At 38.3% G+C, this 23,981-nt stretch overlaps 1 protein-coding gene across 1 annotated transcript in view; it reads left to right on the top strand.

Annotated features, from left to right (window-relative positions):
• Positions 1 to 364: 364 nt before the first annotated feature.
• IL17REL (interleukin 17 receptor E like) overlaps positions 365 to 23,981 on the top strand; it is a 43,831-nt gene continuing 20,214 nt past the window's right edge. The window contains exons 1-2 of the mRNA XM_064732736.1: positions 365 to 466; positions 18,349 to 18,376. Of these exons, the coding sequence (XP_064588806.1) occupies positions 365 to 466; positions 18,349 to 18,376 (130 nt within the window). The remainder of the gene's footprint in view (positions 467 to 18,348; positions 18,377 to 23,981) is intronic.

The following is a 23,981-nucleotide window of genomic DNA, read 5'->3' on the forward strand; positions in this document are numbered from 1 at the left end:
TTGTCTGGTACATCACTCTAGAAACAAAATTCGTATTTATATATGGAATTTACAGAAAAGAAATCTGTTGAAACTGATCTAATGCTGATATGATGAAAACCAGAAGGAAGAGGTTTTTACTGTGATTGTCAGAAATCACTGTTTCCTATTTTTCAATTTGGAACATACGAAATGGGTTGAGCATGCTTTATGTTTCCCAGAACTAGCAATTTTCTGTCTTTGGAAAGTTTTAGAGGGAGGAGCTCAGAGGTGCTGTGGGAGGGACTAAAATTCATATTAAAGTTTTGGCACGAGAAGGAGAATTGTCAGAGTTGAAGGTTTCTTCTGAGGTTTTGCTTTTTGTATTTTTTTTTTTCAATTTAGGATGATAAGTTTTTATGTTCAGATTCTTCTAATAATTCTGTTTTGGAATGCTGATTGTCAGATTATTCCCAGGATTGAAGAATGTGGACTTTCTTGTTCTCAGGTAATCTCTTACTTGTTCCAATTTGCTGTCTATTAATATAGTAGTTATAGGCTACCAAAATAATTGTAGGAAAAGCAAGAAAGCAAAAAGGGAAAAATATTTCAGCTGTCCTGAACATTCACTTTATATTCCTGTCATTCTGAATTAAGTATCCAAAGTGGCAAAAATTACTCTGAAAGGGGGTAGGAAAATGCAGCTTTGTCTGTTTGCAACTGCTGCTGTTAGTTTAAAATCTGTCCTTTGTATTTGAAAAAAAGATTTTGTTAATAATTATTACTTTTCCAGAGTCAGTTTTTACAACAGCAGTGGTGCCAAAGAGATGTGAGAGGGAGGAATGAGAGGTTTCAGAAATTTCTAATTATGTTAGGAACATATGAAACACTGAATTTGCTGTGAATAAATGAATTAAGCATGAGAAAGAGTAAAACATGTTCTTCATTTTGTGGTTTGAATGTAACCAGTATTAAATTTAATGACTTCTGTATGTGCATGAAAGGGATGTGAACCACACCGTCTTTAATAGCTTTGGGTTTGTACAATTCCAAATATCCCCGCAAAGGGGCAGTATGGAGATAGTCTGCTCCTCTTGGCATTCTGAAATTGTGAACTTAGCATACATTGAAAGATCAGTTAAAACAAAAAGGAATTAAATAATAGGCAATCTGACTTTCAGTCTTAGTGGAGGATGATAACTCTGTGCTACCTACAGAGAAGTGAAATTGATATTATGAAAGAATTTGGCTGTCTGTATAAACTGCTTGAAGGTTTCAGTACTTAGGACAACCAGTGAGACATTCTAATGATTGTTTAAATGTGGTGGTACTCCCAGATATTAAGTTAGTTCATGTTAAAGTAATTTATTTTATATTTAATATATGTATCCTAGAAAAACAGTAGGAACAAAGATCCTTATAAAATACTAGATTGAGCAAAAAAAGCCCTCTCTATATTTAAATATTCATGTACTAGAGTTTGTTTCTGTATTCAAGTTCTGTAGTCTCCATCTACTTAGATGTTTTCAGAATAATAAAATATAGCCATAAGAGATTAATCTCTAGATGTACCCAAATACTTTTCAAGAATTTTTATGAACTTATATTCATGAATGCAAATACACATGCATTTTAAATAATTTATGCTCCTTGGTCTGCTGCAATGAGAGTTCGCAATAGAAATGATTTGTCATTCTAATTTATTCCTCCAAAGAGTGTAGGACTATCAGACTCAGCATGTAAAAATCAATATCAACCTTTTTTTGATGGGTTTCAGTCTAGGGGATAGGATTTACCTCTGGGGGCCCTAAAGGGTATCTTTGTCAAACCTTAGGTATGTGTGTTATGAAGACTGATTCACTAATTGCCTCTAGATACAGCCCTAAGGTTTGGCAAACTGGATCCCTTTCTCTACCTTCAAGAGTGTGTCTTACACTTTCTCAATACTTGAAGATTGATTTACTGAGAAAGGTGTGTTTTATTTTTCTTATTTACAGGGGAAATACATTGTTTCCAGTATAGCAGAATCAATCAATCAATCATTTCTGATATTAGGGACAGGATTCAGTTAATGGTCTGGATGTGATGTTTCTGCTAGTTGCATTCAGTAGAATCTTGAATGCATTAATGACTTTTTAAGACAAAAATGTTTTCTCTGAGGGAACAACAATGATCTCATCAGGATAAATTACTGCCAGCATAGCATTTTCAATGTAGTGCAAAGCACTTTAGCTACATGAATTTTAGAATCTCATGACTAACTTATTAAAGGAAACTTCTTTCTCCTTTTCCTTTGAAATTAACTTCCAGTTCTCTGCATCACTGACCATGATTTGTGGGCTCAATCCATCTCATGAGTTATTCTAAAAGGGAGCAGTCAGTCTTCCCCATGATGTGTTCTTCCTAGGGGCACTAGTCAGGGGTTACAGTTTGCCTTTGTCTGTGTGAAATCTGTGTGTGCTCCCTTCTGCTATAGCACATCAGATCAAAAAGTAGAGAATCAATGACTTATTTCTAGCAATTTCCTTAATGTGATAATGAGATATTGTCATTTTAAAACTATCAGAGATTTCTGCAGCTGCTGTTGTTAAAAGTGAATATTATAGAAATTTTTTTTCTTATGAAGTTTTCCCAGAAGTTTTTACAGTAAATTTCTCTTCTGCATTCAAACTTGAAGCTGTGTGGTTCTTTATAAGGCAAGGAATATGAAAAGCAATAATTTGCATTTTTCTGTGTTTTTCAAACTATGGGTATTGTCAGAAGTTTTTTAGCAGGTTTAATAACTGAAACTGTTGAGTCTGACCAGTAGACTAGATTTTAGTGTGGCTTTGTCCACTAGATATTTGTGAGCAGTTTTGACCTCCATGGGTACTTCTTGTCAGAGTAAAGCACTGACAAGGTTGTATTTACGAGGCAAATGGTGACATAACTATTTTGAGGCATATGACTAGCAAAACATCTGCATTGAACTGTTATCTCAGCTTTAGGAATTATTCTTAGTTTAACATGGGTATCCAGCAAGATATCCTTACATTACCTTGTGTAAGGCAATATTTGGGTTTCATTACTGTAACACAAACTGTGCATCTGTTCAGTACAGGAAAGGAAAATAAAAGAACACTGGATGTTTATGCCAGTATTATATAAAATTTTAAACAGTATGAAAAACATACAGCTGTGGGTTGAATGATGGCAAATGAACAACTAAGCTTTTATTAGGTGTTATGATTTATTTCTTCTTCCTTATTTTAATAGCTTGGCTTTAGAGCTCACGTGATATTCTAGTATTCAAAGATTAAGTGTTATGGGCATGGTCTCCATGCCCCACCCAATAGGAAACAGTTATCAACCAAGTTTCCCTGTAAAAGCATAGGGGAATCCCAGCCAGCAATTGAAATTGGGTTTGTGCCCTACTCATTTTACAATCCACATTGTTTGCAGGCTGTACACAAAGAAATAGGCCTATGCCAAATTTGATTCAACAGCTGGTAAAGATCAAGAGCACTACATTTAAAAAACACTCCCCAGAACACTATGAAATATTATTTGTATTGTCTGCCATTTAATGCAGTAATGTTTCCAAAGGCTATGGATAAAGAAGGAAACACTAAACTGAATCTGGGTTTTCCCTCAAATTATAAAGGTTATTGGCAGCAAATCCTTGATATATAACTGCTTCTTGTTCCTGTTATTCATAATCAAAATATGTGGTGTTTCTTTACTGGATATATATACTATGGATCAGTCCATTTTTGCTCAATACTACACACTGAAAAATCAGTGATATAGTATAGCCCTTAGTCCACAAAGTCAGCTGACATAAATTGCTATTCTTTGTTCATTATTAAGCAGTTAATATTTTAAAAGTGATCCCAAGCCTCTAGAAAATGGATATGACAATGTGAGTGGCATAATTCAGTTGTCCTCTAAAATCTGATTGAAAACATAATTTTAGACATGGCAAATGTCTAAAGAGACTGATCAGAGACCTGACATCCTCAGGGTGAGTGAGAGAGGTACATGAAATCTCATCATAGGAGTAAAATTCAACACAGACTTTTTTGTAAATGCATTGATGTATCTGATGACTGAAGGAGATGTATAAAAATATAAACATATCCTTTGCTAATATTTGCTGAGCTGCAGCACAATCCACGAGAGCATGCCCTAGACAGAGAGCCTGGAGTCTACTTCGCTGCCTGTCATCGAATCACTTGTGTGGCTCTCTTCAAGTTATTTCATTTCTCTGGTTTTCACAAGTGCAAAAGAGTTCTGACCTTCCTGAGTGGTGTGTCTTAATTATATGTTTTCATTAACTGCTTTGAATACTATAATTATGAGTTAAGTACTCATTAGTTAAAACTTCAGGGGCCCAATCATATTGAGTCATTGTATTAGAGGGATATTAACCCATTTGCTTAGGTACCTTTGCTCGCCTTTGCTGGTGCTTAGAAGAGCTGCAATTTAGCACATTTGGGTGGCTTTTCTCTTAGACTGTGCTTCACATTTGCTCTTTGGGTCAAAATATCTTGGCAATGATATAAGACAGTTTCATGTTGTGTCCTTTGCCACTGTCACATTCCCTTGAGAAGGAAACAGCCAGTGACAGGTACAAACAGGGACTTAGTGCAGTGCTCCTCAGTGTTACAGCATGTACCAGCAGCGCCTCTAAGACAGGTGAAGATGGAGGAAGCTCTGCAATTCAGAACTGGCAAAAAATGCAATGGTAGCTTTTGCACTTTTCCCCTTCTCTCTTCCTCAGGAACTCCAGAAGAAGGTTGCAAGGTCTGGAAAGAGACTGGAATAGCATGCACAGAATACAAGAAGTCATGGAAGTTGAGGGCATAGACTTAAAAGGTGTTGGAACTGGACCTTACAAAATGTCTTGGAACTCAAACACAAGGCAGTGTTAGAAGCTTCACCACGAGACATCAGCATCACTTATGTGCAATCAGTATATAATCTCCTGCAAATAGCAGGAGACATATATTTCATAAACCCAAAAGGGCATATATAAGCAAGCTAAGCAGAAGATGAGAGCAGCTGGCCTTTATTATTGGCAATATTGAATTTTAGCTTACAAATCTTTCTCATCCCTAATCTTAGGGATCTGATCTGTCCTTCAGCTCCATTTGGACCCAAAACTAAGTAGTGAGGGTATTGAGACTTGGAAGTAGGTGCTTTCCACAGCCATCTGACTGCTTTGCAGTTGGAAAACTACCTGTAATTTGACGAAATCTGGGTGGGACAGGTTTTCTAGGAGTGGTAATAACTTTAACGAGACCACGTGGTGTGACCTAGCTGGAATTCTTGCAGTAAGGTCTAGGAATAGTTTAATTTGCACTTTTGTGGAGCTGGCAGTGCTGTACCTAATACATTGTCATGTCTATTTATACTGCTCCATTCTTCCTCTCCTGCCAGGATGCCTGTGCGTAGGAGAGAACCAGGGATGATCAAAAACGAGAAGGACCAAAAGAGGTTTAAAAGACTTCTTTCTAAGGATAGGTTTGGATGCTATCCAGGATTTTGGCTCAGCATTGAAATGCTAGGCTTTGCTGATGGATGGATGGATGGATGGATGGATGGATGGATGGATGGATGGATGGATGGATGGATGGATAAATTTGGACCTAAGAAAGGAGTTTCCTCCTATCTCTGCCTAAAAATAATTTGATTTCCAAGAGCCACAAGTTTCCCTGTGCTGTGTTGTGGCTTGGTGGTTGTTCAAACCAGGATCCCACATTTGAAATTCTGTGAGTTTTGTTACCATTATTCCCAAGAGAGCTCCCTAAGTTTTATATACCAGCCTATTACAGATGTTTTCGTAGTATTCATACTGCCAGAAAAATGTATTTCCTTATAATTTTTTCCTGATTTTGTTAACATATATTGGCTAGTTTTTGAAAACCAGGAAATTATTTGCCATCTTAAAAATACAAACCAGAAAGTATGCTCCAAACTGCAGTGTCTTGCTGAGGAAATTTCAGACCAGCTCTGAACTACTTGTCTGAAAATGATAACAGAACCAATAAATTAATGTATACTCAATAGTGATACAGACTCATCACAGCATTACCCCTGCATTCACAACCATAGGAATTCAGTGGGTCAAAATTTTCTAAGGTCATGAACAGACTGGAAAATCACAGTAACCAGTGATGCTGAGCACTGGGATGGATTGCCTGTGGAGCTTATAGAGATCTCCACACACACACTAAGAAAATATACCTGAGATATGTCTAATGTAGCTCACATATGTCTCAGATAAAGGTCTTTCTTCCTAAGGCAGAAATGTAGAGTAGGTGACATACTGAGTTTTTTCCTAAGACAAGTATCTCTGCTTTCATTCATTCATCTTCTTCTCTTTTGTGGGATCTACAGATGGTCCTTCAAATAATATTTGACTTAATCCTTTGGAACAGTCAGCAGAGCCAAAGACCTGTTTTGCTCTATGGTATGCCTTGTTCTTCCAGCATGCAAAATATAGGACTCACCATGAAAACTGTATGGGATATGCAACCTCATTCAGGAAGTGTCTAAGCAAAAATGAAGAGAGCTTAAGTTTTAATTTGCAAATTACCTGTGGGTCTTCCTCTTGCAAGGAAATGTTTCAACATCATTGCTTTGAATAAGTGTGGTAAATTTCAATAATTTCTGGAAAACTGTTTGTCTTGCTATTGCCTCTACTTGTCTGCATATTTTCAGAGAGTATGAATCACATAAACAACACTGTATGGTACCAGATGTACATTCATTGTCTTTTCTTGGAAAAACTTTGAGGAATTAGAATTTATTGCAGTTAAGATTTTTCACTGTGCCCAGTTTTATTTTTCCCTTTTATCCCAACATATGCAAACTTCTTTCATCTTTTTTCCCACTTCCTCATCTCCTTGACATGATGTTCTTTTTGCTATAACTGTAGTGATTTTTCTCCATTGCTTTTTGCATTTTTATGTCTTTGTGAAAATTTTCAGAATTGCAGTTACCATTATTGTGTGATGCTTCATGCTCAGTTTTGATAAGTAATACCTACTATTTGGGGTTCCCCCCCTCATTTTCAACATATTATATTTATATGTGATACAATAGAATAATTTTAAGAGCATGGTCAGATCTGTGTTACATTCAGTCTGCCTTTGTAGCTTATTTTCTCTTCCACTTAGAGGTTAAAAATCACATACAATTTTCAAGCAAATGTATGGCATAGATGGCTTGCAGTAAGTGCTATCATTAAAAATGAGGCAGAGTGTAAAGCAGCATGTGAAAGTAGTGAACACTGATGGGTTTATTTAGCTTTTGTAAAATTAGTAGGATTCTGCTTCTTTAGAAGCCCTTCTCTTGAACCTCTGCCTCCTTTAATTGCCCTGTGCTAAGTTTAGCAACTACAGAACAAGGAGGATACATTATAAAAAGGTAAACTATGTGATTATTACAGGGATTTTCCCCCTTCCCCATACCCCCACAAAATTATGATTAACCCCATTAAATTATGATTAGTAAAAATTTTGAGAAACAGACATATGTAACGACATTTCAAATAATTAATTTGTGTTGGATATGATTTATTTTTCTTTAAATTTTCCAAAATTATATATAACTAGCTTCTCTGTCAATTTTCTCAAACCGCAAATGTTTCAGCTACAATACACACTAGATATTTTCAGTAGGGTTTCTTTACACAGTAAATCTTGAATGTTTTAAATTTCTTATGTACTCACACAGCTAATTCTTTCAGGGAAAGGTGTTTTTGGTATTCCTTGCTCTTGATAGGAGAGCATAGGCATGCATTTAGGGATTCTGGTATAGGATTTCTGATGCAGGATTCAGATTTTCAGACATCATAATAATACAAATATGAATAGCCAGGAAAAAGTTTTCTCTCAAAAATTTTCAAGAATACAGCTGAAAAATTTTCATGTACTAAGATTTCCCTCATTTTGTTGTGGCTAGGATGTTTCTGTAACTCAAGCAACCACTTTTAGAGCCAATCAGGCTTGTTTAGCAGTGTCTTTAATAGAGGCAGCTCCTTAACTGAAGCTGTGGCTCAGGCAGGAATGCAGAATACAGTCATCTGAGACTACCATGTCCTGTGGGATCATTTGTATGGCCTTACATCCTTACACAACATAACCAGCTAAGGCTAGAATAAAACCAAAGTTAGCATTAAAAATCACTTCTCATCTGGAAGAGATATAATCAGGGATAGGTCCATGATTATTTAAATTTCAAATTTTATTCTGTTTAAGGAGAAGAGGGAGAAACATCATTTTAATCAGAGCTGCAAAACCCAGAAACGTGCTCCTGCTTTGAAGGGAGTTTCAACCCTGAAATGTGGCCTCCAAAGTCTTGGAATTGTTACAGGAAATGTTTGCAAAGTGTGCTGTGTTATTCTAAATTTTACTATGAGTTTGTGATCCATGATGGCAGGGCTAGAAGATTATTTTTTATTTTTAAGTTCCTGCACATTTCAGGGTAGTGCCTACAACATTCACCCATTTTGTGATGCTGCTGTGTTGCTGCTGTGGTTTTAGGTTATTAAATACAGCTGCAGTGGAGATCCTGAGAAAGCATTAGAGTCTTGTCAGGGCAGTATGAGAAACTTGCATACTCAGCATGGTGCTGCATCAGGAAAGGCAAGGGAAAGAGCTAAGCACCCAGTTAGTCTGACCTCCACTCTCTAGAACCCACAAACCTGAGTTATGAGTGAAATTTTCTTTGTGGAAACTCTCTTCCACAAAGATGTTCTCTTGCAGAGCAGCTGCTGAGAGCTGCTCTTTCAAAGTTTCAGTTTCTAGTTTGTTTTCTGGTCACTGCTTAGGATAAAATGTAAGTAGGAAACAGATCTCCCATGTGGAGGTTTAAAGCACTCAAAAAACTCAGCTTAAAATTTTCACTGTGCCTTCCCTGTCCTTCTCTAACACCAGCATTCTTCTGTTTCCCTCTGTTCACTCAGACTGCTTTGACAGGAGGCCAGGGAAACCCTCTCATTTTCACCAGGCTGTGTGGCAAACAGACAGCTCAGAGCTGCTTCAGTTTAAGGACGATGTTGAACCTGGTGGTCCCTTGAGATAAGAACTTGAAAGCTTGAGTATAAAAAGAGAAAAATGCCTATATTCTGTTTTCTCTTCTATTATTTACAGTTTGAAGGAAGCTTGAGCTTTGCTAGTTTCACTGTTACTATTAAAACTCCAGCCATGTGCTATGATGGATGATGTGGATGTGTCTCACTATGAGTGTCTGCTATCCCTGACATGAGCTAGAGGTCATTCCAGTGTTGTTCTGGTCACAAACTAAACACCAAATTTCATGCATCCAGGGCTATTTCAGATCAGAAAAGGTGGTGTCTAATAAGCTTAAGTGCCCCAGTGTTGTGTGGCAGTTCATTGGGTATTAGAGATCATGGTCCTGAGCTGAGGTTACCACAGTTTGCTTAAATTATTTTTCAGGTACCTTAGCTCTCTTCTAGATTTGGCTGACTTAATCCTTTTGAAAATGGCTGAAAACTTTTGCTTTATTTCACTACCCACTAATGCAAAATTCTCACAGAGAAATTGCTTTACTTGGGAGTTATGTGACCCTTTTCTCATGGGCAAAGCTGATGTTTGCATAGGTTTGTTGGTTTGGTGAAGTTTTGGTAGCTGGCCTGGGGTGGCTTCTGTAAGAAGCTGCCAGCCAGCTCCAAGACAGACCCACCACTGCTCTCGACCATCAGTGATGATGGTACCCTCTGGGATATCAGCATTCTTTATCCCCTGATGGAGCAGGTGGATGCCTTAAGGAGATTGGGACCATGTGGGGAGCTCATACTGGAGCAGGCTCTGGCAGGACCAGTGCCCTGTGGAGAGAGGAGCCCCACTGCAGCAGGTTTGGTGGCAAGATTTTTCTCCCTGTGGGGAACCTGCCCTGGAGCAGTCTGTTCCTGAAGGACTGCACCTTGTGGAAGGGATCCACTCTGGAAAAGTTCATTAAGAACTTCAGCCCATGGGTAGGACACATTTTGGAGAAGTTTGTGAAGGTCTGTCTCCTGTGGGAGGGACCCCATGCTGGAGCAGGGGAAGGAGGAATAGTACAATGAGTCTTCTCCCTGAGAAGGAAGGAGTGGCAGAGACAATGATGATGTGATGTGTGATGAACTGGCTGCAGCTCCCCTTCCTTGCTCCCCTGAACTGCTGAGGGAGAGGAGGTGGACAAATGAGGGGTGAAGTTGAGTCTATGAAGAAGGGAGGGGTGGGAGGAAGGTGCTTTAAGGTTTGTTCCTTATTTTCTCATTAACTTACTCTGATTTTAATTTGGAATAAAGCTGAATGTATTTTGCCTGTGATGGCAACTGCTGGATGATCTCTCCTTGTCTTTATCTCAAACCAGGAGGCTTTTGTTACGTTCTTTATTCTCTGTCCAGTGGTGGAAGGGAATGACAGAGGCACTGTCACTATGGTGGGCACCTGGCATCCAGCCAGGGGCAACACACCACAATAGGCAAAATAATGTATCCCCACTTGCATCAGATTCAAAGTTCATTCAAATCAGTAGAATGTGTCTCACCCAACCAAACTCTTCCACAATTTCTGGATGAGAGCAGCGTGGCATTTTTCATTTATAAATTTCACAGTGTACAGCTGAGCACTGAGTGCTGCTCTTGGGACTGACTCTAGACATATATTAAAAGGATAGTTGCCTAGAGCAAAACAGTGAGAGCTTTGCTGTGTATGCCAGAACACTGGAAAACAAGGCCTGCAGTATGTCTCCTCTTTTTGCTGAGCAATAGTGCTAGGAGAGCTGAGAAGACAGTAACTGGAAAAGTATCTGCAGGCAAAAATAAAAATAAAAATGCATATTTCCAAATGAAAAAGTTATTACTGTCTCCAACAGAAGGAGGAGCAATTCTGTACTGGAGAGTATCTTCTCATAATCTTCACTTGAACTCTTGCTATTTTTTTCTTCCTTCTCTGTTCTTTTCTATGGCAATCTTACAGCCCACTGATTCCAGTCACCTCTGAGACTGCTAGTCTTGGTTCTGTCAGTGTTGCTGAGGCAGCTTTTTTCTTGTAGCCTGTTTTGTGCTGCAAAGATCATTATAACATCCTAACCTCAAAGCAACCCTCAAGGTTGTCTGGAGGGCATGTGGAATCTGTGTCCTCTAGTTTTTCAAGAAACGACCAAAATAATTGCTGACTTGATCTGGTGGTGGTGACAGTACTGCTTCTAACAGGAGTCTGGACTTGGTGACCTTCAGAAACCTCTTCCACCCTACACTTCTTTGATTCCATTGATCTCATCTCTGTGTGAGATCTCCAGAAAGTAATTGAAATAATTAATGCTGTGTCAGAGTGTCCCTGTCTCATTGTTATAGTGAAGTGCTGATTTGGTAGATTAGTTCTCCTTTCATGTAGCTGAGTGGTCTGAAAATTTTGACAGTCTGTGTATGGGATGGTGCTGATTTATACCAGCTGACATTATGGCAGTCAGAGTACATTTTAATTTTACTGTGTCTATTGTACTCTATTCTGTTTTGTTAACAACTTCTGTTAATAGTGTAGGAAACGTGACATCAAAATGATTGACAAATTTTGTGTTTGGTTGGTTGGTTCTTTTAATTTCTAAAAGAAAAATGTTAACACATATTGTTGCTTCAAGCAAATTCTGCTGCTAGTCCTGGAGCTGAAGCATACAATAGAACAGGCAGCTTTTATTTCAGACAGTCATAGCTCCCTTTGGTCCAATAAATTTAAAAGCAAGTGGTTTATATATAGGTCCTTTTTTGTATCTCAACATTACTTTTAAATAAAATTCATTTTAAAAATTAGAAGCAGGGAATATTCTTCCCAACTGAGAGACCTCAAAGCAATATTGTTTTGTCTGACTATTCACTTACAGGATAAATGCACATCACTGCCAAGAGTTCTAACTCCTTCTAAGTCTTCCAGTTGTTCTGCTCTGTGAAAAGGATTCAGCCATGTGGCTACTGTGAGGGCCAGAAGATATTATATGCCAGTACTGATCACATATGGAGCAGTGCAGTTAAAATGTAGGAACAGGATTCCTCTGCATCAGCCAATGCAGGAGGAAATGCATACTGCCTGGAAAAGAGAAACCTGTTATACCTGACTATGGCAGGTAAACAGAAGGATGAAAATCTAAGGGGGATGAAGGTCTAAGTCAAGTGCTCCTGCACTCCTGAAGTGCTGCTGTGATGGAGGTGTTGGCCTGGTGACGAGGAGCAGGTTGTGGAAGTCAGGTCTGTACCTTTGCATTTACAGGTAAAATGGAAGGTGGTACAATGACAATTGGTAACAGTCTCTGCTTGAGATCCCTGTGAAGTCTTACTGGAGAATGTCCAATAATCTTCAGTAAACACAACCACGTCTTCCGTGTTAGTTTGTGGCTGTTTCACTGATGAGCTCAGAGCCCATCAACAGAGCAGTAACACAGCCCGATGTTACCGTGCTCGGGCCCGCTCTCCTCCAAAAAGTGCATGACCTTGTTAGCACTGTACTGAGCCTGAGCTTGATATCCCACTTCTCAGTAGCAATTATTCTTTCAGACTGAGCACTGCACTAATGTGATGGGATGTTTTCCACTCCACTTGGAACACACAGAGAAAAGACCTGGAGCTGGATATTGTGTAGACATGACTCAGATGTTTTGTTTAAAGCATTCTGTAAAACAATCCAGCAGCATCCAGGTGTTTTTGTAGTTTAAAATAGTCCAAAATAATGCTTTGCCAAAAGTTTGGGTGCCTATTTCTTTTCTGCATGGATAACAGTCCAAATGTTTCCCTCTATGACTGCTTAGCTAATCCCCCTGCACGCTGCTCACATGTATCAGATCACCACATTGTCAGTAAAAGCTGAAGAACAACCTTGTGGTTTGCCAAAAATTGAAAACTGTCATTAGTAACATAGTTTTACCTTGGCAATGAGAATAATTACACTTGATGTCAAAATAAATACAGATGTTCCTTTAGAGAAAAGGTATTTTGAGGGCACTGTATCAGCAGTACTAACTACGAATTTTTAATAGTTCTAAATTTTCATATTAAGAATATAAATCATTGCAATTTCTCTGGTTCTTGGTAAATATAACCACAATTTAATTCACTTGCAAAGAGTGTTTTGGAGGTCTATTATTTTTCCTTTTCACCCACTCCCAATTTTTTGTATAAATACTTGATAGAGTTAAGTCTTCTTTCAGTGGGACAGGAATCATTATGTTATCACTGTGCGTTCTTTTACTGTAAAGAATTCTGTTTCCATACATTTGGTAAGATAAATACAGCAGTGAGCTTTCTAAGAACATAATGAGAAAAGTTCTGTGAGGTTCCAGTCCCCATCATCATCATCAATGATGTGTAAATTGCAAAGGCATTATGGCCTTTATCTATGAAAATAGCTCTGGAAAAAGCTAAAGCATACTCAGTTATTTCCCTCCATGAAGTAATCCCTACATAGTTTCTGGGGCTGAGTGTCTCAGAAAGGAATAACAGTGATTTGTTGATGGCCTGTGGAGCTTTTGATACAGCTAGAGCTCTGAATCTTTTCTTTTTCCATCCAATATTCTTGAATGTTTGGAGATGCATATAACTTTGTGGCTGTCCACTGCTCAAAGACCTTTTCCTTATGGAGGTGACTGAGGTGACACTGGCATGCCAGGCTTTTTACTCGGGGCCATGAGAAATCATTGAGGATTCTAATGGGCCAGCCTCCTCCCTGTGTGAGCTGAATGGGTGAGCAGCTGGAGAAAGGAAAGCTGCTGCTGGATTGTTTACACAGCAGGGTAAAGCAGCTGCCCCTCTGTGGTGGAGGATATGACATGGTTGTGGTGTTCCCAAATGAGATAAAGATCAGTGTGACTTTACAAGGCACAAAATGAACTCCAGTGTTTTCACAGCTGTGGATGGTTCTGGTCACTCCATTTGGACAGATACATTAAACTAGAAGAAGGTGCTGAGAAGGGTGATGGTAAGAAGAAAAATCTAGTTTATTAGAGAGGAGTAAAAGAGCTTGGCTTTTACACAAAAAAACTGAGAAAAGGTACATTACTGGTTGCAGAAAAATGCAAAGTAAATTCCAGGGTGGAAAGCATCTATTTAAGTGAAAAGATAATGAGTGCAATCAGAAGTCAGTAGAAGCTAACCATTGTGGTCATGTAAGAAATTAAAAGCTTTAGTGCTAGCAGAGAACAGGTCTTCTGGAATAGCCTTGGCTCTTACAGCAGTGCACATGAAAGCCTGACTGATTTTAAAATTATGCTTTGCCAGTTTTTGAAAGGGATTAGATTATATGGTACCTATGGTGATTAGTGGACTATACCCAGTGATCTGGGACATCCTTTGTATCTGTGTGCAGAATAAGATGGATTTTTGCAGAGCATCTCCTCTCAATTGGAAATCAAAAAATAGCATGTTCAGATTAACCGTCTTTACTGGCCTTTTGGCTACAATTTGAACATCAATTATTGCAAACCTACCCCTTCCCTGTGTTGTAAAAGTACATAGAACCCCATGCTTGCACTTAATGGTGGTTAAAGAATATAGATTGTTGGAATAGAGGGAAACATCAGAATATGGTCATGTTCCTTTCTCTCTGCCTTCTCTGACAACTGAACCTGAAGTAGGAATGTAGCTAATAGCTTTGCCAGTGAGCATCACTCAAAAGGCAGATTCTACATTCACTGACTAATGTAGGTGTCTTAATGAGTGAATGTTAAATGTCTGACAACCTGGTCTCAAGCAAAGAACACATTTTAAGGAATTTTCAGGCTTCTTACTATTCCTTATAGAGTTGTGGAAGAGCTGCCACCAGCTCTTCTATGAATGACTACAACAGAACTAACAGGTAGACTGTGAACCCAAATTTTCCTCAGACTCTTTCCTGCATGACAGAACATCCAGGGAAGAATTTCCACAATTCTGCACTTGATTTAGTGCCTGGAGATATGAGAGGAAATGGGAAGCAGATTTGATCTTTGTTTCTTTTTCTTGGCAATTTTAATTCATGCAAACACTCTCTGTGCCCCTAATCCAAGTCTTCCTCTGCTGATCTCACTCTCTTCTCTGCAGTTGTTAGAACAATGGGATATTACAATTGTCTTAGACTGAGGAGAAGTTGCTGTGCTAGCTAAAAAGTTGGCACCACATCTTCTATTCAGAATGCTGCATGCTGGTGGTGTCTGTTCAGATAACCTCTAGTTACAGTTGAGTAATACCACAAATGGGGAAAACCCCAGAGAAACAGGAAAATCCCTAACTGTTTGTGCATTGTGTAAGTATATTTTATTTAGGCTCTTTGCCAAAGAAGATATGAATCAAAGATTCTCCCTGTATAGGAGTAAAATGTACTATCATGTTCAGGATCTTATTTTTGCATAAAAGATGCCCTAGGCATTTGTAAAAGGGGAAGAAAATTTCCATTCCTGTTTTAGTGTGTTATGTTTTTTTATTGCACTCATCACTGAAAATTCCTGAAAACAAAAGATATAGAAAGTGGGAGAGGAACTTGGTTAATTCATTTGAATTATTCTTTCAGACAAATGGTCTCTTTGGACTGTTTTGCAAAGTGACTGTAAAAGAAAATACCACCCCCACCCACTTGGTATTGTACAATAAAAAGAAACACTTCTTAAAAAAATAAGAAATTGGGCTGTGAACAAATATTGCTGTAACTGGCAAGTGTTCATGCAAATATTTGATTATTTATGTAAACCTTCCCAACGGCTCCTTACCCAGAACACAACCAAGTGCTCAAGAATGACAAAACATCTCCTTACCAGATCAAAAGTCACAAATGGATGTTTCTTTCTTTCCTGTGGAAAGGACAAGAAAATAAATGTAAGAGTTCAGATAACAGGATTCCTCTATGCAATAGTGAAAACCAATAATTAATTAGGATAGACTAAGAGGTATGTAAGAGAATAAGGTATAAGAAAATTTATTTATCATGCCATAGAAGTGGGTGTTTTGGTTTTTCTCCTGCAATATATACAATTTAATTATTTTACATTCAGTTTTCAATTTTCAGGTGTCATAACAGGGGGATGACCTTCTCTAATCAAAAGGCTGAATCCTTTGATATTTGTGAGATTATTTTCTTCTTTAATTCAGTGTGATCTTGATTTTTTTAATATATTTTTTTGCACTAAGGTTGTAACCAGAAAGAATGATTAGAGAAGTTAAAGATGCTGTTCTAAGAAATTTTGACTGGCAATTGGGAACTCTGTCAAGCCACCTAACCAAAATATTTTCAACAGTCTGGCTGCAGAATGGGAAGTAAAAAATATGGAAGTAATTTACAGAATGATAAGCCTCATGAATGATTAGTTTCTTCCAGTAAGTAATGACTGAGAAATTAGTTGATCCAGCAGTTCCTTTCTGAAACAATTAATAAATAACTAATATTTCTACAGCAGAAATTAGGTCTTATCAGTTACCATTTTCAGTTTTCATGGCAATTTGAGGAAATTATAAAACCTTTGAAACAAAAGTATCCCAGTTTAAAACAGTTATGTGAAGAAGTTTTGTATACTTTATTGAATCATAAAATGGTTTGGGCTGGAAGAGAACTTCAAAGGTCATCTAGTCCCCTGTGGTGAGCAGGGATAGCTCCAACTGGATCAGGGTGCTCAGAGCCCCATCCAACCTGGCCTTGAATGTTTCCACCACCCTCACTGTAAAACATTTTCTTACTTACATCTGATCTAAATCTACTCTCTTTTAATATAAAACCATTACCTCTTTTCTGTTGCAACAGGTCCTAATTTGAGTGTCAATGTATTATGCTGTAGAAACAGCCAAACCAATATCTTTCACAATGTCACAAATAATTTTTCTAATCTTTAGTCTATGACAGTATATGACCACGTCTGTCTTATTATAAAATGAGGTTTAAAATACCACCTTTTATGCATTTGCACTATTTTGAGTCATAGTACCAAATTGCCAGTAGTAAAAGATGACAACTGATGTCCAAAAGTGATTGTTAAAAAACAGAACTGCCAAAAGGACAGAAGAATGGGAACTGATACAGGTTAGACAGTGGTCTCTGGTTTTGTAAAGGCCTCCTTAAAGAAGGAGCTTATTTAGCTCAAATAAAAAACTGTCATGAAGGACAGGACACACTTCTCAGGCACCCTAGGAAGCTGGATGTGAATGTGCTGCCATTTCTCACCTGCTGCAATAACATGGTTTTGTTCCACAGCTTTATTTCTGAGGAGCACAGGGTTCCCTGCAGATGAAAGCCTCCTGGAAAACCAAGCAATAGTTATTTTATGATGTGCTAGTGCTTGCCCAGGCTGTAGCCTCTGTGTTTCAATTAAAAAACTTTTAAATGTCCACCAGAAGACTTTTCTGGCTCTGAATCTAACAGATTGTTGGTTTGTTGACAAGACCCTAAAATATTTTAAAAGGACTGAGAGCTGCCATCCCATTTGAGAGCAGAGGAGACAAGGCACTGCCTGCTACTTTTGTGGGTGTGATAAAAGTATCTCTGTCAACAGGACACTGCTTTTAAAGGGAAGGACATGGGAACATATATTCTGTATGCTAAAGAATACTGGGATAAGGGCTATGCCAGAACAGCAGCAACCAGTGTTTGCTGGCTAAGGAAAAGCCTTTCTTTAGAATGTCATGCATAGCAGTCAGTGAAAGATTTGTTATTTTTGTACTCTACAAAATTTTAGTGTGTGGTTAAGTGTTTATTTTACTGGGAAAATGGATGTAGTCTGTCTGAAAGATAGCTGGAAGCTTGTTAAAATCTCAATGCCAGGTTCACTTTGCCTCTTACAAAGACACTTTCCCTTGAACACAATAAGTACTGTGGTTGAGTAATTTAATTTTCAGTCTTCTAAGCCAGCTGTCTGAAATAAAAAGTCTTATTTCTAGACTTCATTTGCAATTGCCATAATGCTTCCTTTCTAGTAGGGTTTTCTAAAAATAATATATATTCAATAATGTTCTAGATATTTTCCATTGTAAAATAATTAGGTTTCTTTGCCCTGGTCTAAACAAATCCATTGTAGAGTTTAATTAAATAATGCAGGAACTCTTGGTCAGTAGGAATGGTAGTACCTGATAAAATAATGTCTTTATTTGATGGAACTCTTATACTTGTTAAAGCAATTAAACACCTGAGTAGAAATACATGAAAATGAGGATAATCCTGATCTTGTGCCCCCATATGTATCAGGCTGTCATATGCACCACTGCACCATATGCACCACCATGATGTGGTTTTTTCACTGTATTGGAAAATAATTTGTTTAACTTTGAAAATTATTTCTGTTGTGGACTATGAATATGTTTATTTGTTTAAGGTATGTTTACTTGTGTACAACGATGTAGCAATATTTATTTTTATTATTACCTCAGATTTAAAAATATTTTTTTTCTGTTTGCAGGGGATTCACTGTAAAAGCAAACCTTCTGGTGAGTACACATAATTTACATTTTTACTGCATTTATTTTTAAAGATAATTTATTAAAGATATTAAATCCATTATCCTAGTGACATCAGATCACTGTCATGACAGGGTATTTGCTACCAGTTCTTTCATAAAAAACATCGGAAATTGGTAGGTTTTGATAAATATTAATAAATAATGACAATTTCTTTATAGTTTTCCTTACCATAGTGAAGGAAAGAGAGTTTGCTAAGTTATTTACATGGTTTTATTGCTTCTACTCATTATAGATATGGCCTACAGTAATAACACAGGGGCTTGAATTACCTTTCTTCTGGAGCCTCCATCAGTCACTCCTCCAGTGCACACAGCCATTAGCAGGGAAGTGTGAGGCAGCTGCCTTGGAAACAGTTCCCCTGAGAGGGCAGTCACAGTGTCCCCTGAGAGGGCAGTCACAGTGTCCCCTGAGAGGGCCGTCACAGTGTCCCCTGAGAGGGCAGTCACAGTGTCCCCTGAGAGGGCAGTCAGAGTGTCCCCTGAGAGGGCAGTCACAGTGTCCCTGAGAGGACAGTCACAGTGTCCCCTGAGAGGGCCGTCACAGTGCTCCCTGAGAGGACAGTCACAGTGTCCCTGAGAGAGGGCAGTCACAGTGTCCCCTGAGAGGACAGTCACAGTGCTCCCTGAGAGGACAGTCACAGTCATAGTTCCCACTGAAAGGACAGTCCCAGTCCCCCCTGAGAGGACTGTCCTAGCTGGAGGCTCAGCTCTGAGCGCTGCTGGTGTCCACAGAGCCTTTCCTGAATCCCCATGGCAGTGAGGGCATGGACAGGGGGGAGATCCAATGCTGAGTTCAAGCATGTGAGATGCTGATGGGGCATGAGCTGAAAGCCAGCTGGCACGAATCCTTACTCAGAATGCATGGCACTTATGGGATTGTGTTGAGATGGAGAGAAAGAACGTGTGTATGGAAGGGATGCAGTTAAAAGTTCAACCAGAAAAAATCTCTGGTCTTCTGCACAGTGAACCTTTGGTGGCTGGTTCAGGGGTTGTAAATGAATCCTGTTAGGATTGGGCAGCTGAGCTGGTAGTTGCACAAACTATGTGGAAGGTAGAAGAAGAAACAGGGGTGTCCACCCTTGCTTTGCTAGCTGAAGCATGCCTTCACATCCTTGAGCAGTACAGGCTGAGAAAACCAAGCCCTTCAGCCTGTTCTCAAAGGTAAGAACACCCGTAATTCTGTTGGTTATGAGTTAAAATCTCTGCTGGGTGTTACACAAATGCAGATCTAGATAGTGGAGACTCACAGGTACCACGAGGTGGTGATTCATTCCATCCATTTCAGGACAAGGGGATTTCTATGCTGGGAGAGAGGCAAGAGGGGTTGTCACTCTCTGTTGACTGCCAGAGTTGCTCAGAGCTGAGGCCAGAAGGTGCTTCTGGGAGTCATCTGGTCCAAGCCCTGATGCAGATGATGCACATCAGATAAGCTAGATGTTTCACTCAACTGGAAGGGCAATGAAGGGTTTGTAAACTAAAGATCTGTATCTTTGAGGATGATATACATGAAGTTGGTTGTAGGTTTTTCATTGCTGTCTGAAAAAACTTATCAGCTATCTTCAACAAAAGTAACATGTAGAATGACTAGCTTTAGAGGGGTGATGAAAAAGCATTTTTTATCTTAATCCCAATTTACTTGTGCAACAGTGGGTGTATACTCCTTTGCATACTTCCTTTTCTATATTATTTTTTAAAATTATTTGTTATTTGAGTTAAAATTACCTTAAAAGACCTTAGCTAGGCCTAGGAGAGGACTTTTGCAGTAGTAATTTCTTTTAGCAGCAACAAAAAGATATTTCCTAAAATTTGCAACCACCACCTCAGTAGTATTTGGCAGTGTGACTTTGACTCTGCCTTCTTCCTCCTGGTCTTCTAGACTGTTAGGTAGCACATAAGAACTTCTGTAGTATTTGAAATTCACTGTAATATATCCATACAAGGATATCAAAGTATCAATGATTTAGTAAAAAAATACATTTTCAGAAAATGTATTTGGCACAGTATATCACAGTGTTGTTCAATATCTCTAAAAGTTTGAAATGTTTTCTGAACACATAACCATGAAACCCTTTTAATTTACTGTGCAGTGCAATCTCTTGTGAAAGAGAGGCTGTCAGGCTAAAATTTAATCAATTTTATAATTGCTGTAAGTACTTACAAGTAGTGAATTTTGGTACTTATTAACTGAAGTGCACCATGTGGTTATTGTAGGACTGCATATCTACTTCGCTGACGAATTTTGTTGAATCATCCTAATGAACAGATGCAACAGATACTGTGGTAAATCATATGCAAATAGGTTTGAAATACCTCTGTAATTTATAGTCATGGATTGATGTGCCAGTGAAGCAATTCTAGCAGGCTTCAGAGATGCTCCCAGATTTAGCACTGTCAGTATCCTTAAGTAGCTCAGATTCTTACAATACTTTAGGGAAGATAGATCAGATAAAAAACCAGTTAGGATTTTCTATTGGGTGTTGTCTCAATCTTGTTATTAATAGGTTTTCTCTGCCTTTTTTTTTCTATGCTCTTCTCCAATTTCATCTTCTTACCTGAGGCTTCAAATTATCCATCTATTCATTTCTTTTGCATATCCATTGCTCAGCTCTGGCTTCTATTATCCAACTGTACATAAGGTGTGATTTGCTGTTGTGACAGTTCTGGGTTGATTGCTGCATCATCAGATTAAAAAAAAATTATCTGCTGTGGTTGAGTTGATGGCAAAAGTACAAGGAAATGTCTACATGCTGAATAATAAGCCTTGGTTTCTTTATGCCTGGGCTTATATGTGCCCATAATTGAGGAACCTTTCACTAAAGCAACAATCCCTCTCTCATGTAGGGCTAATTACAGCTATTATTCATAAACAGAAAATTTAGGTAAGATTTACCCAACAGATGGTTTGTGTAGCAAGATGTATCTTTATGTCTTCTGTGGTATAGATAGACCTACTTGTGTGAAAAAGAAAATGGGGTGTGTTCCAGAAGAAAATATCTTAAGGGGGGATTAAAAGATGATAAAGTAGGAGTTCACCGAAGAATTAGTCAGAACTGAGTCTCATACTGTGATGATTTATGCAATGAAAATTATTTTCTGTCAGGTCATCCTCACAGAATCAGTAAATACATGTATCATGTATTTACTGTAATCCAGTGCTAGTATCCTCATGCATGATATGATCCATTTAAATTATTACGAGTGAGTTTTGCAGCATGTTTTGCAGTTCTCAAAATCTATCATAAAATTAATGGAAAAAAATCCAAAGTGGAAGCATAATATCATTTATTCAATGCATAACATATTTGTTCTAAGTTTGAAAGTAGAAACTGTGACCAAGGAGAACAGTGTCTCTGCTGATGGGACAGCAGAGTGTTTGTGCATCTGTCTGATGCTGATCCAATGTCAGTAATGCACCCAGGTTGACTTGCAATTTTCATGTGATAATTCCAACCCTGGGTCATCTGATGATACCATACCTCAGGCTGTAACAGCTAAGGAGAAAATTCAGCTAAGTCATGACTCTTTCCTCCTCCCACCCCCTAAAAAATAAGGTCAAACACGCCCAAACAGAATGCTTTGTAAAGACCTATGCACTTTGAATATCTATCTATCTATCTATCTATCTATCTATCTATCTATCTATCTATCTATCTATCTATCTATCTATCTACATATGTCTACAAACAATGCCCTGCCCTTAAATAATTTCTATGCAGACATGGCAATGGGTGAGGTTATAAGCCTGGATCAAGAAATCTATATCAATAACCAAACCTTAAGCAGAAACAATTACTCCCAGATACCATTGGGCATCCACAACTCCATCTCATATGATGCAGTCAGGAAAATATATTTTTGAGCAAAGAGACAGATCTCAAACTAATCATCACTTATCACATTATTAGTAATAATTACCAAGTAATTCTGCAATATGATAAACTTCCAGTTTGTTGTGGGTGGATTAATTGAGCGTTGTGCAATAACTTTCCATCCTGAGATACCTTCAGGATTATTACACCACCCATTCTTGGAACATGGAATACAGTGTTTATATCCAGCTGCTGTGCACTGTACTTCTGAAGGCTGTCTCATCTCTGTGGAAATGTTTATAAATTCTTCAAGAGTCAAGGTATTCCAACTGCTCTTAAAGCCTTATATGTATATTTTGAGTGATCTGTGTTTTTTCATTGGTTTGCATAAATTGTCTCTGCTGGTAGTCAGTATTTCTTTGGATAATTCAGAGTTGACCTGAATATTGAGCCAGTTGAGATAAAGTGTCCTTGTTTTCCCATGCTTTTCCACTTGGTTCTTATCAGCCTGTCCTGTTGCCTCCAAAATATGGTCAATGACACAAAACCAGGCTAACAGTGTGGATGGAGATTTGGGTGTGAAGGGTTTGTCTCTTCTGACACTGTGTAAGTGATATGTATCACACAGGACTTATTTCTCCTGATACCAGGTGTGAGGGCACTTAAGGCCTAACAGATTTAACAGATTTAAGGGGAGGTGCCACATTTATGCCAGCCTGTGTTCACATCCTGCAGTATCAGTATCTGATCTTTGACAGTGGCCTGCAGCTGCACTGGGACACTGGGAAAATGAGGATCTCATAAGGCAGGAAGAAGTCCTGTTCAGGTTAATACACTTTCAGTCTTTGAATTTAGAGCACTTTCCTTCACTGGAAGGCTTGGAAGGATAAGTAAGGACTAGCTTTGTGTTTCCTCCTTTACCATACATTTCCTCTGTGAGAACTGCAGATGTCAATCCATGTGAGTCAATGAGCATCCACACTTGACAATATTTTTTGGCTTGACATTGAGGGATGTGCCATTTCCTGATGATTCTGTTAAGAGTGCTATCCTGAATTTTATAGCAAGCGCAGTATTATGGCACTGCTGTTTCATACTTCCATACCTTTTGCCATACTAGTTGAACTCCTTCTAGGAGCATTTTGAACAGCTGAATTATATGAATCAATTTTTTTTGGTTTGGTTTATTTTGTTTTTGTTCTTCTAGCCTCTCACTATGGGAAGGAGAATGGGCAATAAAATACTTTTTTAATTTACTTGGGTGGTTTTTAGCTTTCATGCTGTATATGAAAGGGAGAAGTCTAGGAAATATTTCAAAGAAATAGTAGTTACATAGTTACAGCTAAAAAGAGCTGTGTTGCTTTGCATACCACAAAGCCAAGGGACAAAACCCAATTCTCTGGTTGTTTGCTCTGATAGTTTCTTGAATTACTAGTTTTTGGGACTACAAACAATGGATGTGAAGTAGAGGAGCCCAAGGAATGCATTGGGGATTAAATCGTATATTCATAATATAAATTCATAAATAAATACCTAATTTCTGTGTAGGCAGACTGAGAAGTAGAAAGAGATGAAATATGCTAACTGATGAGGTTTGGGGCCTTAAGACTATTTTTTCCTTTTTTCCTAGCCTATAGTTTTAGCTCTGCAAACCCATTTCCTACAGCTTTGGAATGTCTAAATTTACACAGGGAAATAGAAGAAGACGTAGTAGCTGTGTTCTGTGCCTATGGATTACTGTGTTCTGTGCCTTGAAGAAGGCCT

The sequence above is a fragment of the Zonotrichia leucophrys genome, chromosome 1A (genome assembly GCF_028769735.1).
Source record: "Zonotrichia leucophrys gambelii isolate GWCS_2022_RI chromosome 1A, RI_Zleu_2.0, whole genome shotgun sequence".
Lineage (NCBI taxonomy): Eukaryota > Metazoa > Chordata > Aves > Passeriformes > Passerellidae > Zonotrichia > Zonotrichia leucophrys.